A 14,877-nucleotide genomic window follows, 5' to 3' on the forward strand; every position below is an offset into this window, starting at 1 on the left:
CTTGATAATAAATTGTTCCTGAGGGAGAGATGTCAGAAATGACCATGAAAGATCCATGAAATTCTATATAAAAATTTAGTCAGGAGTGAAAGTCAATTTCCAAAAATTCTGTTGCTGTGGCCTCGACCGTCAACTTAAGTTCGAAGAAATGGGTGTCGGAAATACCTTTTGTGAAGTTTCATGGAAGATTGAAAACTTAAGTAAGAAACCTTATGACAAACCAATTATCTAATTTCCCATCGTCATGTAAAGATTCTCTAATTGTGACCTTGACTGTTAATGCATGGCCATCACTTTTAACTAGGCTCCAGAGATTTTCATCAGGAATACCGGAGTGAAAGTTTGATTTAACACTTTAATCAGGAACATAAAGACAACTCCAGATGTACTATTTTTCAATTATCATGTAAAGATTATGTGAAGCTGTGACCATGACTTTAGCTGATAGATTATGATCAGGAATCGTGTCGTGCCAAGTTCGTGTTTGGTTGAAAACTTTAGTCAGAACCGTCGACAAACTTCTGTGGAGTTTCATGTTTGGTGAAAACTTCAGTTTTGTAGACAAGCCATATATACTATTTTCTCCATAATCTTGTAAAGATTCTGTAGCTGTGACCTTCACCTTCAACATATGACCTTGGCTTTTATCTCGACTCCACAGATATATGTCATACATGACAGGAATACTTTTGTGAAGTTTCATGTTTATTTCAAAACTGAGTCTACTCAAGCACCTGCAGACAATCTATTTATATATCCCCCCCCCCCCCCCCCATACATACAATGTCACAATGTATAGTGACATTGACCTACAACTGGGCTCCAAGATTAATGTGCTTAGTTTTTTTAATTAGTTGAACACTTAAAAATATTAGTCAGGAATATGTGACAGGCCAAATATTGACAGATGGATGAAAAGTATGTTTTGATATTCCTTATTTACCACCCTTAGCACATGTTCTGTAAAGATTGCAAAGGACAACTAGGTGGCACTTTGCAAAGATTTGAAATTGCTTTTATATATTTGCCTCAAGTATGTTGCAGGCATCAGTGTATTGATTATATCTGAAAATCTTCAAGGTTGTGAGGTATGTCACGGTCACAGGTGAATAAGGCACATGAATAATTGTAGATTAAGTGAGTGACCTTTGACAAAGTGCACCTAAAAATGATAAAAAAAAAGGTGTCTTCCTTTCCTTTACACAAACACACAAACAAAATATCTGGTAATTTCTGAAGTTGGCATCAGACAAGAAAATTCTATTCTAGCAAGTGACATTTGACAGATCATGCCCAGAAAAGAAGTTTTCTTCTTGTGCAATTTACATGTGTAGTCAAGAGATTTGTACATTCATTGAAATTTTATTTTAGTTATAACTGACTTGGACCTTTCACAAACCATGACCAAAACCAGTAGGGTTCTTCCTCAAGACAATTTACATTACAAAGTCTGAGCTTTCGTGAACATTTGGTTTGAAGTTAGAATCTGGTGAAGAACAAGAGGCCCAGAGGGCCTGTATCGCTCACCTGAATATTATATTGCACTACAAATATTTCCCTCGCAAACTTTGTCGGCTCCATCTGTTGAAACTACCAGCCAAATATTATTATAAGATTCTATGTTTTTTTCTTGTTCTTCAGAAGTTGTTTGACATATTTTCCCCTGTGACCTTGTGAGTAGGTCAATGTCATTTTCCTTCTCAAATTGGTTAGCTCTATTCAAAAAAGCTACCAGCCAAATCTTATGAATCCATTCCTTTTAGTTCTTAATAACAAAAACTTTAAAATGTTGTTGACCTTATTGACCTCTAAAGTAGATTGTTGTGACCATGAAAGTAGGTCAAGGTCATTTTCATTTGCAAACTTTCTCATGCTCAATCTTATGAAGTTAAGATTTTATACCTTAAGTTCTTTGGAAGTGGTTCAAAGAGAAACATATTTGACCCCTTTGATCTTTAAAGTAGGTTGAAGTCATTTTCATTCTCAAACTTTGTCCGGCTCTATCCAAGGAAGCAACCAGCCAAATATGAAGATTCTATCCTTTCAGCTCTTCAGAAGAATACGTTTGAAGAGTTTAACACATTTTACCCCGGTGACCTTGAATGTAGATCAAGGTCATTTTCATTCTCAAACTTTGTAGGACTGTATCCCATTGAGCACCAGCCAAGTATGAAGATTCTTTACCTTTTAATTCTCCAGAAGAAGTCTTTTGAAGTGTTTGACACATTTGACCCCTGTGACCTTCAAAGTAAGTCGAGGTCATTTTCATTCCCAAACTTTGTTTGGCTCTATCCCAGGAAGCCACCAGCCAAATATTAAGATTTTATACCTTTCAGTTCTTCAGAAGAGTTTGTTCTAAGCGTTAGACATATCCGACTCCTGTGACCTTGATAGTCATTTTTATTCCCAAACTTTGTTGGCCCTTTCCCAGGAAATAACCAGCCATACATTAAGGTTCTATACCTTCCAGTTCTTCTTCAGAAGTTGTTTGAAGTGTTAGACATATCCGACTCCTGTGACCTTTAAAGTAGGTCAAGGTCATTTTCATTCTCAAACTTTGTTGGGCTCTTTCCAAGGAAGCTACCAGCCAAATATTTAGGATCTATACCTTCCAGTTCTTCTTCAGAAGTCATTTTAAGCATTTGACATATCTAACTGCCGTGACATTGAAAGTAAGTCAAGGTCATTTTCATTTTCAAACTTTGTCGGGCTCTATCCCAGGAAGCCACCAGCCAAATATAAAGATTCAATACCTTTCAGTTCATCAGAAGAAGTCGCTTGAAGTGTTAGACACATTTGACCCCTGAGACCGTGAAAGCAGGTCAAGGTCATTTTCGTTCTCAAACTTTGTTGGGCTCTATCTCAGGAAGCCATAAATCAAATATAAAGATTCTATACCTTCAGTTCTTCAGAAGAAGTCGTTTGCATTTGACATGTTTGACCCCTGTGACCTTGAAAGTAGGTCAAACTAATTTTCATTCACAAAATTTTGTTGGGCTCTATCCCAGGAAGCCACCTGCCAAATATAAAGATTCTATATCTTTCAGTTCTTCAGGAGAAGTCGTTTGAAGTGTTTGACACATTTGATCCCTGTGACCTTGAAAGTAGGTCAAGGTCATTTTCGTACTCAAACTTTGTTGGGCTCATCCCAGGAAGCCACCAGCCAAATAGAAAGATTCTATACCTTAAAGTTCTTCAGAAGAAATCGTTTGAAGTGTTTTGACACATTTGACGTTGAAAGTAGGTCAAGGTCATTTTCATTCTCAAATCTGTTGGGCTCCATCTGCCAAATATAAAGATTCTTTACCTTTCAGTCCTTCAGAAATCGTTTGACATATCAGACTCCTGTGACCTTGAAAGTAGGTCAAGGTCATTCCGTTCTCAAACTTTGTTGGGCTCCTACCAACAAAGCTTTCAGCCAAATATCATGACTCTAGGCCTGTGCGTTCTTCGAGGGAGTTGTTTAAAGGAAAAGTTGAGAGACGACAGACACCGCATCACGACATAAGCTCACTTGCCCTTTTGGGAAAAACTGTGACCTTGATGGACTAAAAAGTTAATCTAAAGTTTTCTTCCTCTTCACTTTGGCAAGCTACATATTTATTCTGAAGCTGTCATCTGGACAAATGCGAATGGATAGACATCCCAGATAAATGGTATCCTCCATTTTTTAAATCATATTTTATGTATTATATAAATATACCAATGCAATGTGCCATCATCAAAGACGCATTAAACGTTGGTACACTGCTTTGGCATGGGAAGAGGATGAACATTGTTGAAATTAAAGATCAACAGGGGAAGTTATGATTTCTGGTTGGCACGGTATTGCAAAGGTTATATATCATAACCTTAAAAAAATAGACATTTAGTTTAAATATAAAGTCAAAAGTAAAAGTTATAATTTAATATTTTACAATAGCCTAGTGTCAGAATGTATATCCCTTGAATGAGTGCGTCAAGATTAAATTCAATAATGGCTATTGAACGTTGTCGTCAATCTAGCAACTTACTTCTTAATGGAGTGTGATTAAACGATTAAACTTAATATCCGTACATGATAGAAATTTTTTTCAGCATCTTTCTGAAGTAAATTTCTAAATCTATCCAAAAGAAAACTTCAATGTTATTACAATTAGATTTTAAAAAGGTTAATTATAAGATAATGAAGTTGCTAGAGATGCAAGGTAAGGTTGTGTATGCTCCATAACAGACTCGTTAACTGATGGTATTTTCATGAATGTAGTATTTTATAAACGAACATATTCATATTGCCACACTTTCCAACTGAAGATAAATTAAGCCAAACAACAAAAATAATAAATAAAAAATTGGTTTTAATAAATATTTTTTGTAACTTAACAGGATTTTTTGGGAGAAAAAAAACCATAGCACACATTTATATATCAAAGTATTTTGTGTGTCAAATTGATAATCAAAGTCTGAACCTACGTCTTTAAAATATAGTCTTTTAATGATTTTGGATGCCTTCCTATTTAATCAGGTCCGATGTTGAACTGATCAAACGTTCATGGTTGATGAGACGTCATGTCTAATACTCGTCGCCTCCCTCCTCCTCAGCTTCTCCCTCAACAGAGTCCACACCAACTTCCTCGTAGTCCTTCTCAAGGGCAGCTAAATCCTCACGAGCCTCGGAAAACTCTCCTTCTTCCATACCCTCTCCCACATACCAGTGGACAAATGCACGCTTGGCGTACATCAAATCAAATTTGTGGTCAAGACGCGCCCATGCCTCAGCAATAGCCGTGGTGTTGCTCAGCATGCAGACAGCACGCTGCACCTTAGCCAAATCACCACCTGGTACAACGGTGGGTGGTTGATAGTTGATTCCAACCTTGAATCCTGTTGGGCACCAGTCAACGAACTGGATGGTCCTCTTGGTCTTGATGGTGGCAATGGCAGCGTTGACATCTTTTGGTACAACATCACCTCTGTACAACATGCAGCAGGCCATGTATTTTCCGTGACGGGGGTCACACTTCACCATCTGGTTAGCTGGCTCGAAGCAGGCATTGGTGATCTCTGCAACAGACAACTGCTCATGGTAGGCCTTCTCAGCAGAGATGACAGGGGCATAGGTCACCAGAGGGAAATGAATACGCGGGTATGGTACCAAGTTTGTCTGGAACTCTGTCAGGTCTACATTTAGGGCACCGTCGAAACGAAGTGAGGCCGTGATTGAGCTGACAATTTGTCCAATCAGCCTGTTTAAGTTGGTATATGTAGGACGTTCAATGTCAAGATTTCTCCTGCAGATATCATAGATAGCTTCATTGTCCACCATGAAAGCACAGTCGGAGTGTTCCAGGGTTGTATGGGTTGTCAAGATAGAGTTGTATGGTTCAACTACAGCTGTTGACACCTGAAAACCAAGTAATTATGAACACATAAATTCACGTTAATTTTCTTACTTGTAAGCAAATTCAACAAAATATGTATATGGTCCCAGTTAAAGTGACTCTACTATTCCACACTTCTCATTGAAAGTACTGGCTCTTGCTAACAACTCACAATTTATAAATATTAAATTTCAGCAGTTTTAAGTCAATTTCTTAAATATACAATCAAATCATAGTTAAAGTTATAAATAGGTCAGATTAATTTGACAATTTATGCCAAAGAATAGAATATAATAACTTAAATTACCTGAGGGGCTGGGTAAATGGCAAACTCAAGCTTGGACTTCTTTCCATAGTCAACTGACAACCTTTCCATCAAAAGGGAAGCAAATCCAGAACCAGTGCCACCACCAAAGCTGTGGAAAATGAGGAATCCTTGAAGTCCAGTACATTGGTCAGCCTGGAGGTTAATAGAAATCATGTTTTTAGATATTGTGATTCAATAATATAATTGGATGAGGTCAATTTCTCCATTGTACCATTTGACACAGCTATAGCGGCTATACATTAATTTGACTTGGGTATTACATAGTGGAACTTGTCTTAACCTTCCTTTTTTAATAGCTAGTTATTGTTACCTAAAACCTTAAACAATAGCTCTCACTACATGTATCCCTAGAGAGAGTTTTCGCTCTTATACAGATACACTTTCAAAAGTAAGTGGTGCTTATCTGAGCCTTTGGGAAAGGTAATCCTACATGAAGATGAATTTAATTGATACAGGAAAATTAAATCAAAATCTATTATTATCATATACCCATGGAAGCTGACTAATTCTTTTTCTTTCTATTTATATATAAACAGGATGCAAAAAATTAGACAAAAGATAAATATTAATTACCAGTTTCCTAATCCTATCCAACACTAGATCAACGATCTCTTTGCCAATGGTGTAGTGACCTCGGGCGTAGTTGTTAGCAGCATCTTCTTTTCCAGTGATGAGCTGCTCTGGATGAAATAGTTGGCGGTATGTTCCAGTCCTCACCTCGTCTAGAAAAAAGAAGTTCATAATAAGCGGAGTTTAAAGCTAGTTTTGTGTGTGTATCATGCCCAGATATGTATTGTTTCATCAAAGAGTCTTCAAAGGAGGTTTAAAATGTACAGCCTGAAAAGATTTACCAGTATTGAAAACTTGGCACTTGCTTGATCTAAAGATAAAGGTTATCATGACATCATTTCAAAGTACTGTGTGCTTTCTTTGACTGATGCAGGTATACTTCAGATTTCTTCAAAATATCTGGAAGAGTTTTGAAGTTATAGCCTGGCAAGATTTTGCAGGAAATGTTACTTCTACTATGACCTTAAATGTCAAGATCAAAATGACATCATCACTCATTAATTTAGTGCACTGTACAATGCCATTGGTCGATGCAGGTAAACTTAAAGTTTCATCAAGATGGCCATTACATTTAAAAAGTTCTCACAAAAATGAAAAGGTACCCAAAAAGGAACACTCTTCATGTGATATGTAGTATATTTTGGGTTTTTTAGTTCCAGAAACTAAACAGGAAATGCTAGCTGTTATTTTTCTTTGAAAAGAGTTTCATTTTGGGCACCGTCCCTCACATTATGGAACAGACAAGATATCACTGGAAATTTTGCAATATTTGACCAACTTACTCCCTTTGCACATTTCTTGGAGAGGATGAAAGTTGGCTTATTCTATATAATAGTTAGCAATGGCATGCACAAGATTCTGTTTGAAGAGAAACAGAAGAACCAATACAAATATGCCTTATATGCAGAATTTAGATACCCAATATAATTGTGTTATCTGGTTGCAAGGCATCCTTGATATCGAGGAATTACGCTTACTTTAGCTCTATACACCCCTGGAATATGCATGTCATGGCAAAATCGAAGGCACAAAGATAGCTGTTTGATTGGCCTGGGTAAAAACAACTGACCAAACGCTAGGCTGATACCTGTCCTTTGAAGATTACAAAGGAGAGACGCCCGACTTCAAAGCCTGTCAATTTTTACGGTTATGTGACCGCGAGATTCTTTTGATGTACATCAAAGTATCAAACTAGTCTTCTTGTCTCATAAACAAGGTGGCGCATATCGAGCCTTCATTTTTGCCCTGACCTATTCCAGGGATGCAGAGAGCAAATGTGAGCGTAACCCCTGGATATCGACGATGGTTGCAAGGGTATACAAATACTACTTTTTTTTCTCATTCCTATGCACATGACAGAACTGTCCTGGGCAAGAAAGAGGTGCTGGAAATTTCAATATTGCACCCATTTTTTGCACAACATTGGTAAATGGAGAATATTACAATGCTCTGATGAGGAAACTGCAAAGCATTTTGTAAATGGGACCTAAAACAATAGTTTAAATTACACCCTGGACATTTTCTAATTGGAATAAACCATTGACAAGCCTCATGTTTCATCCAATTTGAAAACTTTTGCACTAAATTCACCCTTCTGGATCCCTGGGCATACCCTACTCCAGGGGATGGTTCTATTATTCCATATGAAGGCAAAATTTTGGATTTTCTGCAAGGCCGGGGCAAGTAACTTTAATATTTCTTTAATATCTTTTATCAATTAAGCCTCACCGACAACAGTTGGCTCCAAGTCAACAAACACTGCTCTTGGGACATGCTTTCCAGCACCAGTTTCGCTGAAGAACGTGTTGAAGGAGTCGTCACCCCCACCAATGGTTTTGTCACTTGGCATCTGTCCATCAGGCTGAATTCCATGTTCCAAACAGTACAGCTCCCAACATGCATTTCCAATCTGCACACCAGCTTGTCCAACATGAATAGAAATACACTCCCTCTGTGGTAAAAAAGTGAAAACTACTGTATTTACTATTTATAAGAACAAAGTTAATGCAATTCATAATTTTGGTACAGATATAAATTTTAATTTGCTTTGCGTTGGCCATTAACCTGACCCGATTCTAGTACTAGATCATAATTTTTTTAACCAAAAAAATCAGTTGGTCTTTCATTCAATTTCCCCCACATTTAGATCTGGCCCAAGGATTATGAAACAATCTTAGACCGAAATTTTAGCTTAGCCAATCAAGTAAAACACAACCTTTTCGGATGTTATTGATTTGGTTAAGTCAAAACTTTAATAAAATTATAGAATGAAGACTGTTTCATGATCTCTGGAGAGGAGACAACTTTTTTCTGTCTTATTTAATTCAATTTTATTTTATTTTCCTTTTTGAATATAATCTGCTGACAATAACAGTATTTTGCATTTTATAAAAAATGATTTTTAAGTCCATTTAGGCATTTTGGGAAAAGTATTTAGTTAAAAATGCCAATTTTGCATCAAGTAGGGTACCAGTAAGTTGACAGTAAAAGCAATATGTCGTCAAAATGATATGGGTCTTTACTCTATGGCAGAGAACTGAAATCAGGATAATTCATCGACCAAAAGACGTTGCTGTGAAATGACTAGAAACTAAAAAGTTATAGAACATTCTTTTATAAAATAAAGTAACCATGTGGGTGATTTGAATTATTCCAATTCTTTTTTCAAGTTCAATTCTTAATTATTTTTTTTTAGATATTAGAATAGTGGTAAATCTGTATAGAAAAAAATAAATCGGGAAATATGAGGAGCAAATTTCAGTTTGTAGGGTCCATGGCCCCTCTGATTATGTCCACAAAATATTCCTAACATCTCCCCCTTGACCTTTTCCCAAAATAATAAGCTGGGTGGGAAATATAGGCATTTTGGAGCCAAGAATGCATGATACAATTAGAATATAAGACAGCTCTGTGTATTGGGCCGTTAGCGTCCTTGACCTCATTTCTATAGCGACTTCCAGTTGTTTCTCAGCTAGAAATATTGCATATGTTTAGCACTAGGTAGACTCAAGACACTTATCTACCGATAAGTGTGTCAGCTATATTGGGAACTCCAAAATGGTCTATCTAGTATCTACTGTAGAAGAGCAGTTTTACTGCTGATCATCATGATATCAGTTCAAATTCAGCAACCTGTTTTTCTTTTCTCTTCGAATTTCGTTTAAAGATAGTCCATGGCTATATATAAGGTCACATAGAGTTCACCATAGGCTTGGTGGTCGCAATATTTTAGGAGCAAGCAAATGATCTTATTCATTCGTTTTAGATAATAAATATGTTAAAAAAACTTACCGGACACATCTTTCATGCAAGTTCCATTAACATGCATGATGCAAACATTTTTGTTGCTAAATTCTTCAGAAAAAGAATGAAATTCTTCGAAAATTTTATCAAAAGTATTCAACTGACTTATGACAAGTTATTTAGAATACATTAATACATCAAACAATACTTTCTTACCATTTTCTTTTTTTCAGTCTCACTTCTTTTCAAGGGCTAAGGCCTAAACGACTTTGTACTGAGATGAGTAACGTTCCCTGTACAAATTCAAACTGACAAACGCTAGCCTCTGATGCAGTATATATACACCTTCTGACATCATCGCACGTGCTGACTTGGAGACACGCGAAATCAAAAGCAACCATCTGAAAAATATTTTATTAAAATGAAGTTTGAGTTTAATTTATGTTTATTTTTTTACACGCAACAATTTTGTTTGAATTCCCTCAACAAAATTTCTTTACAAGATGCGTCGTCTGCTACAGACCGAGTGTTAACGGAAAATGACGGAGATTTCCGAAGTCGTCGGTGACATCATGCGGAAGTTTTCGTTTAGCGCCATCTTCTTCAATAATATTATGAGGAACAGTCACTTCAGCTAAGTCGTCATATGTATTTTGATGACGGGACTTATGATTCAATCAGGTAAACATATGCTGCTGTAGTCGCTAAAGCAATGTATTTGGTGTTAATTTGCAGAAATACAACAGTTTCGTTGTTGCTGTCAATATGATGTGGTTGCAGATTTCTTGATCGTTCTCTGTCCTCGACGTAAACAACGTAACAGTTACTGCTCTATTATTAAGAAAAAAAGGTATTTACGGTCTCCGAAATCACAGATCTCTGTCCAATAAACATTTTGATATTTTCAATTAACTGTTTAGGATCCCGGGTTAGAAAGAAAATAAACACTGTCATGCATTGATCCACTGTTGTGATGGTTTAATTTATCACCCTGCCGGTCAGTAATTCATATCTTAGACTTCTATATCCAGGCATTACTTTTGAAATCAAAAGGGATAGAATACAGGCGTCCGATGTATGAATGTATAGATATATTTATCCAGGGCCAACAACTGTACTTGCTTTTTTTTACTCAAATTCAATTAAACCATTGCAGAGAACAGCAGCTTAACATATACATTTCCTGCTACATTGTGTTTTCATAATATTAGGTTTTAGTCTTTAATATACAGCTACGATAATGAAGCTCCAGATGAAGAGACAATTTCATATGTATCGTCAGGGAGAGAGGAGGCCAGGTATTACACAGGTACCAGGGCTCGACATTAATTACGGGTAGCCCAATATTAAGTTACAAGCATGTATTAACAAAGTGATATGAAAGTTTTGAGTGGTAGATTAGTAGAACAATGATTTATTAACTATATATCTAGTTTATATAGTAACTATACAAAATATCCAGCTGGGCTAGTGACTGTTAAAACCGCTAGCCCACACCTGCCAACCCCGGATATATACTGAAAGAGGGCGATGACCCTCTTTTTGTATTTTCAAAAGAGGTATATCCAGGGTTGGCAGGTGTGCTAGTGGTTTTTACAGCTACTAGTCCAGCTGGACATCTTTTTTCGCAACAAATATAAGAAAAGAAGATATTAAATTAGAACTTTAATATTTTAATGATGCAAAAGGTACATTCTACATTCATTGAACTGTTCTTCCAGCATATCTAGCTGATCCTCATCCACAATACCAAATTCAAAGCTGAAAAAAACCCAGATTAATCATTTGTCAACAACACAACTCATACAATTAATTCATAATAATATATATATATGATACTGCATTTTCACATGTATTTGTTTCTGTCAATAACAATGGTCCTGACAATAAGAAGTCACACCCTACTCTATCACCGGGATTTATCCACTTCCAACTCTTTTTCCAATCGCATTTGATAATGATATGTGCACAATTATCTTTTCTTTTTAGCATTTGTGTAGTAGAACCTGCAAGTCCTGATAACGATTTCTTCCTTCCAGAAGACAATGTCTCCTTCAAAATACAATCTACTACGTTTACACAATTGTAAAAACAACTCAATTATTCGTTAAAACATTTTTACTTACTTGTCGATAAGTTTGGCAACAACGGTGTATATATAAACATTTATAAAAACAGTTCTATTACATATAGATAACTCACAACTTACCTGTCTGTGAGAAATAGAAACAGGAAATAGATCGTCTTCCTCTTGACAAAGGATGGAAAAGTCTATAGGTTTCCGAGGGACTTCAAAAACGTCAAATGTACGAAAAAGATTCCAGGCGAAAAACCGTTTGAAATTGACGAAAATCCCAGCCCAAATCGTAACCCGGCATGTGCATTTGTTAAAGCTGGTGAAGGGCTATAATTTTGGGTGTAACCCGACGAAATTGGGTCACTTGGCAGGTATGCTTGCCCCATTAACTGTTCAAAATTTGATAAAACTTATATATAATACTCATGATGAATGATATTGGGTTATAGTGGAATTTGCACATGGACTAAAACAATTGGAAACTAACTATAGCTATAGCCTGACTGATCAAGGCTAAGTGGTTTTTAAATGCTAGCCCTGTTAAGTGTTTTTATTATAATGTTGATAATAAAAGAATAGAACAAGATTTGAAGAATCATGCAGTAAAGAATTGGGGCCAAAACAAATTATAGCTGCATACTTCCTATATATCTGTACCTATTTGGAAAAATTTCTCCATGGCCAGGTGACCAACACATTTTTTTAATAAATAATTGTCACTAAAAATAACTGGTACATCATGATCACAATTGCAAGCTATTGGAAATAGTTGGGAGTTCAACTAAAAATAGGGTTACACATTTGAAACTTTTAAGGGATGTAACAATAATTTATTACTGTTGTAACATGCAGGTGGGCACCCATCAAGCCACTGCACTGCCTGGGGAAGCTGGTTTATCAGTAAGGCAGTATTTTCTCATCATATTTCTTGTCTGTTATATTATCCACCCTCCTAGATGTCTTGCCCCAGGACTTGGTGAATCCAAAGGGACTTCCAAGTGTACCAATTAATGCACTTTTTCTAACCATTGAAGTGGCCTCGCATGTTACCACAGGGTCACTCTGCTCCCACCAATTATAACGTGCAGGCGGACACCCATCTAGCTGCTTACATTGCTTAACTATTCAAACTGTCCCCAAGTTATACTGCATCACAACTGGCTAACCATCAAGACATTATATTGCCATCATATTCCTTGGCTGTTATATTATCCACCCTCCTAGTTGTCTTGCCCCATGATATTCCTTGGCTGTTACAATATTGCAAAACGTTAAGGTTGATTCCATGCACCAATACTAACATATTATCTTTCATCATGCGTATGATAAAAGAGTAAACAAAAATGAATTGGCTCATCTGCACAATAATTAATAGTAAAAATGTATTTGTTACGTAAGATTATTTCTCTGAACTCTTCCAGGATGACTGCACTACCCTTGGAATCCTCATTGCCACGCCTAACATGACATGGAGGACGCAGTTAGTCGCAGTTCACTGGAATCCTCGTCTACCGGTGACGACTATGTTGTCGTCAATGGGGAGCCCAAACTGAAAATAACTGGAGATATCAATGACCTTAACATGGAGATATCGGTTGACAGCCCCCCAGACCAGATGACATCAACTCTGACCTCCAGTGAATCATTGTCAACGGACATCCGGCTGGGGGAAAGTAATAAAGGGGACCATGTCCTCCCGAGTAGCCAGTCAGCCGATGTCATCAGTGCTCCTGCAGGTGAATTTGGTAAACAAAACATAAAAACTAGCTCTACTGTGTTTGTTATACATCCGATATTGATTTCTATATAATTATTTTTTATGAAGCTTTCATTTAAATATAGTTTTAATACCATCATCTTTTGGACATTTTGTTTCTCGCAATTGTGAAAGTAGGTAGTAATTATCCTGGAGAACTGCTCATGTGAAATATAAAAATAAAGCCATATATAGCATAAGCTGTGAGTGGGAAAGTGGAAGAAATAAAGCAGCTAAGCATTTTAAAATTGGTGTAGCTGTATTTGATAGTATAGTATGTAAAAAGTTGTTGAAAATGTAGGTCTATTATTTTCTTCACTAAAACATATATACAAATGTACAATCATTATTTCATAATTAACCAGCGTTCCTCACATTATTAGCTCGGGAGAGATCAACCTCCTTGCCAGCTTCACCTTTCCAAGGAGAAACTGTATTCAATGGAGTTACCTACCTTGGCTGTGCTCTCGTCAACGCACCAAGGAGTGAGGTGGAGATCTACCGCAACATGGCCATTCTAAACGACCAATCACAGATGGCCATCCCTATCATTCTGTCGGTTCCAAGCACGTCACATGGAGTTGTGAGGTACATTGTTTACAACCAAAGCCTTCAATGTTTCTTTCCCATTCATGTCGTAACAAATGTTTTAACAAATGGGATATACAATTTCTTGATACAACTCTTGTCAAAATGCAATGAAGAGATTCAGATTTGGAGTGGATCAAGAAATTGTCATCTCTGTTTTTACAGCATCTGGTTTGTATATGTGTATATTAATTAATCGGTAACAAGTCGGGGAAGGATCTAGGCTCTGTTCCGTTAACAATTTCCATTTAAAAGAAATAGATTTTCAAGATCTCCTTTAAATGATGTTTTCCCTTATTAAACAATAAATATTTTTTCAAATAAAATTATTTCATCAATTGGTATGGTGTGGCCAATAAATAATTATAATGCTATTAAATGATCCTCTAAGTATTGATTAGTGTCTTTAGTTTTGGCTCATTCGCCAACAACATAGGAAAAATTTGCCACTACAATATCAGACATTGATGATAAAACCAAAGTGACTCCCCTGACCCCAGCTGTCCTCGCTTGATGAGCCAGATTGATCTCTGCAAGTTTTGTTGATTTGTGTGTTGCAATAATGCTTTTGGTGTCCTTACGTTGCAAGATTAAGCATTGATGTTAAGCATGAAAGGTTCATCTAATTTTTTATTCCTCAACTCGACATTGTTCATAGGTAATTATACAATTCCCCAAAATAAATTTTAGAGTACATGACTTTTGATTTGAAATTCTGCATATTTCAACTATTATAGATAACAGGGAACCTATGTCAGACTTCAACCAACGTAAGGGGAGATCTAATAAATGTGTATTGAGATAAAGGTTTCTAATATTAAATTTAAATGTAATAATAATCAGGTCAAGATTTATATGATATTTAAGTAGAAACGAAAATGATTCGGTAGCTCTAAGTACATTTGTTTTGAAGTTTATTTAGCATTTCTTTATAAAACAAAGTCCTAAAAATAGA

General features: G+C 36.4%; 2 protein-coding genes across 6 annotated transcripts in view; one reads left to right on the top strand and one right to left on the bottom strand.

Annotated features, from left to right (window-relative positions):
* Positions 1–4,325: 4,325 nt before the first annotated feature.
* LOC110467433 (tubulin alpha chain, testis-specific) lies at positions 4,326–9,833 on the bottom strand. The gene is made up of 5 exons (XM_021524597.1): positions 9,718–9,833; positions 7,987–8,209; positions 6,262–6,410; positions 5,668–5,820; positions 4,326–5,383 (listed from the first exon to the last, which is right to left on the bottom strand). Exons 1-5 carry the CDS (start codon positions 9,718–9,720, stop codon positions 4,553–4,555), a joined length of 1,359 nt encoding a protein of 452 aa, XP_021380272.1. The 5' UTR covers positions 9,721–9,833; the 3' UTR covers positions 4,326–4,552.
* Positions 9,834–10,051: 218 nt separating this feature from the next.
* Positions 10,052–14,877, top strand: part of LOC110467450 (rab GTPase-activating protein 1-like) — a 53,553-nt gene continuing 48,727 nt past the window's right edge. For 2 of the 5 annotated variants that reach the window (XM_021524622.1, XM_021524624.1), the window contains exons 1-3: positions 10,052–10,182; positions 13,000–13,323; positions 13,718–13,922. In XM_021524622.1, coding sequence (XP_021380297.1) covers positions 13,047–13,323; positions 13,718–13,922 — 482 coding nt within the window. In that variant the 5' untranslated portion in view covers positions 10,052–10,182; positions 13,000–13,046. The remainder of the gene's footprint in view (positions 10,183–12,999; positions 13,324–13,717; positions 13,923–14,877) is intronic. The other 3 variants (XM_021524625.1, XM_021524626.1, XM_021524623.1) reach the window with 2 other exon arrangements.

The sequence above is a fragment of the Mizuhopecten yessoensis genome, unplaced genomic scaffold, assembly GCF_002113885.1.
Source record: "Mizuhopecten yessoensis strain PY_sf001 unplaced genomic scaffold, ASM211388v2 scaffold11173, whole genome shotgun sequence".
In the NCBI taxonomy this organism is placed as follows: domain Eukaryota; kingdom Metazoa; phylum Mollusca; class Bivalvia; order Pectinida; family Pectinidae; genus Mizuhopecten; species Mizuhopecten yessoensis.

Coding starts and splice junctions, on each gene's coding strand:
- LOC110467433 (XM_021524597.1), bottom strand. Junction 6,411..7,986: donor CTTGGAGCCAACTGTTGTCG/GTGAGGCTTAAT, acceptor TCTTTTTTCTAG/ACGAGGTGAGGACTGGAACA. Junction 5,384..5,667: donor CCATTTACCCAGCCCCTCAG/GTAATTTAAGTT, acceptor CTTGGTTTTCAG/GTGTCAACAGCTGTAGTTGA.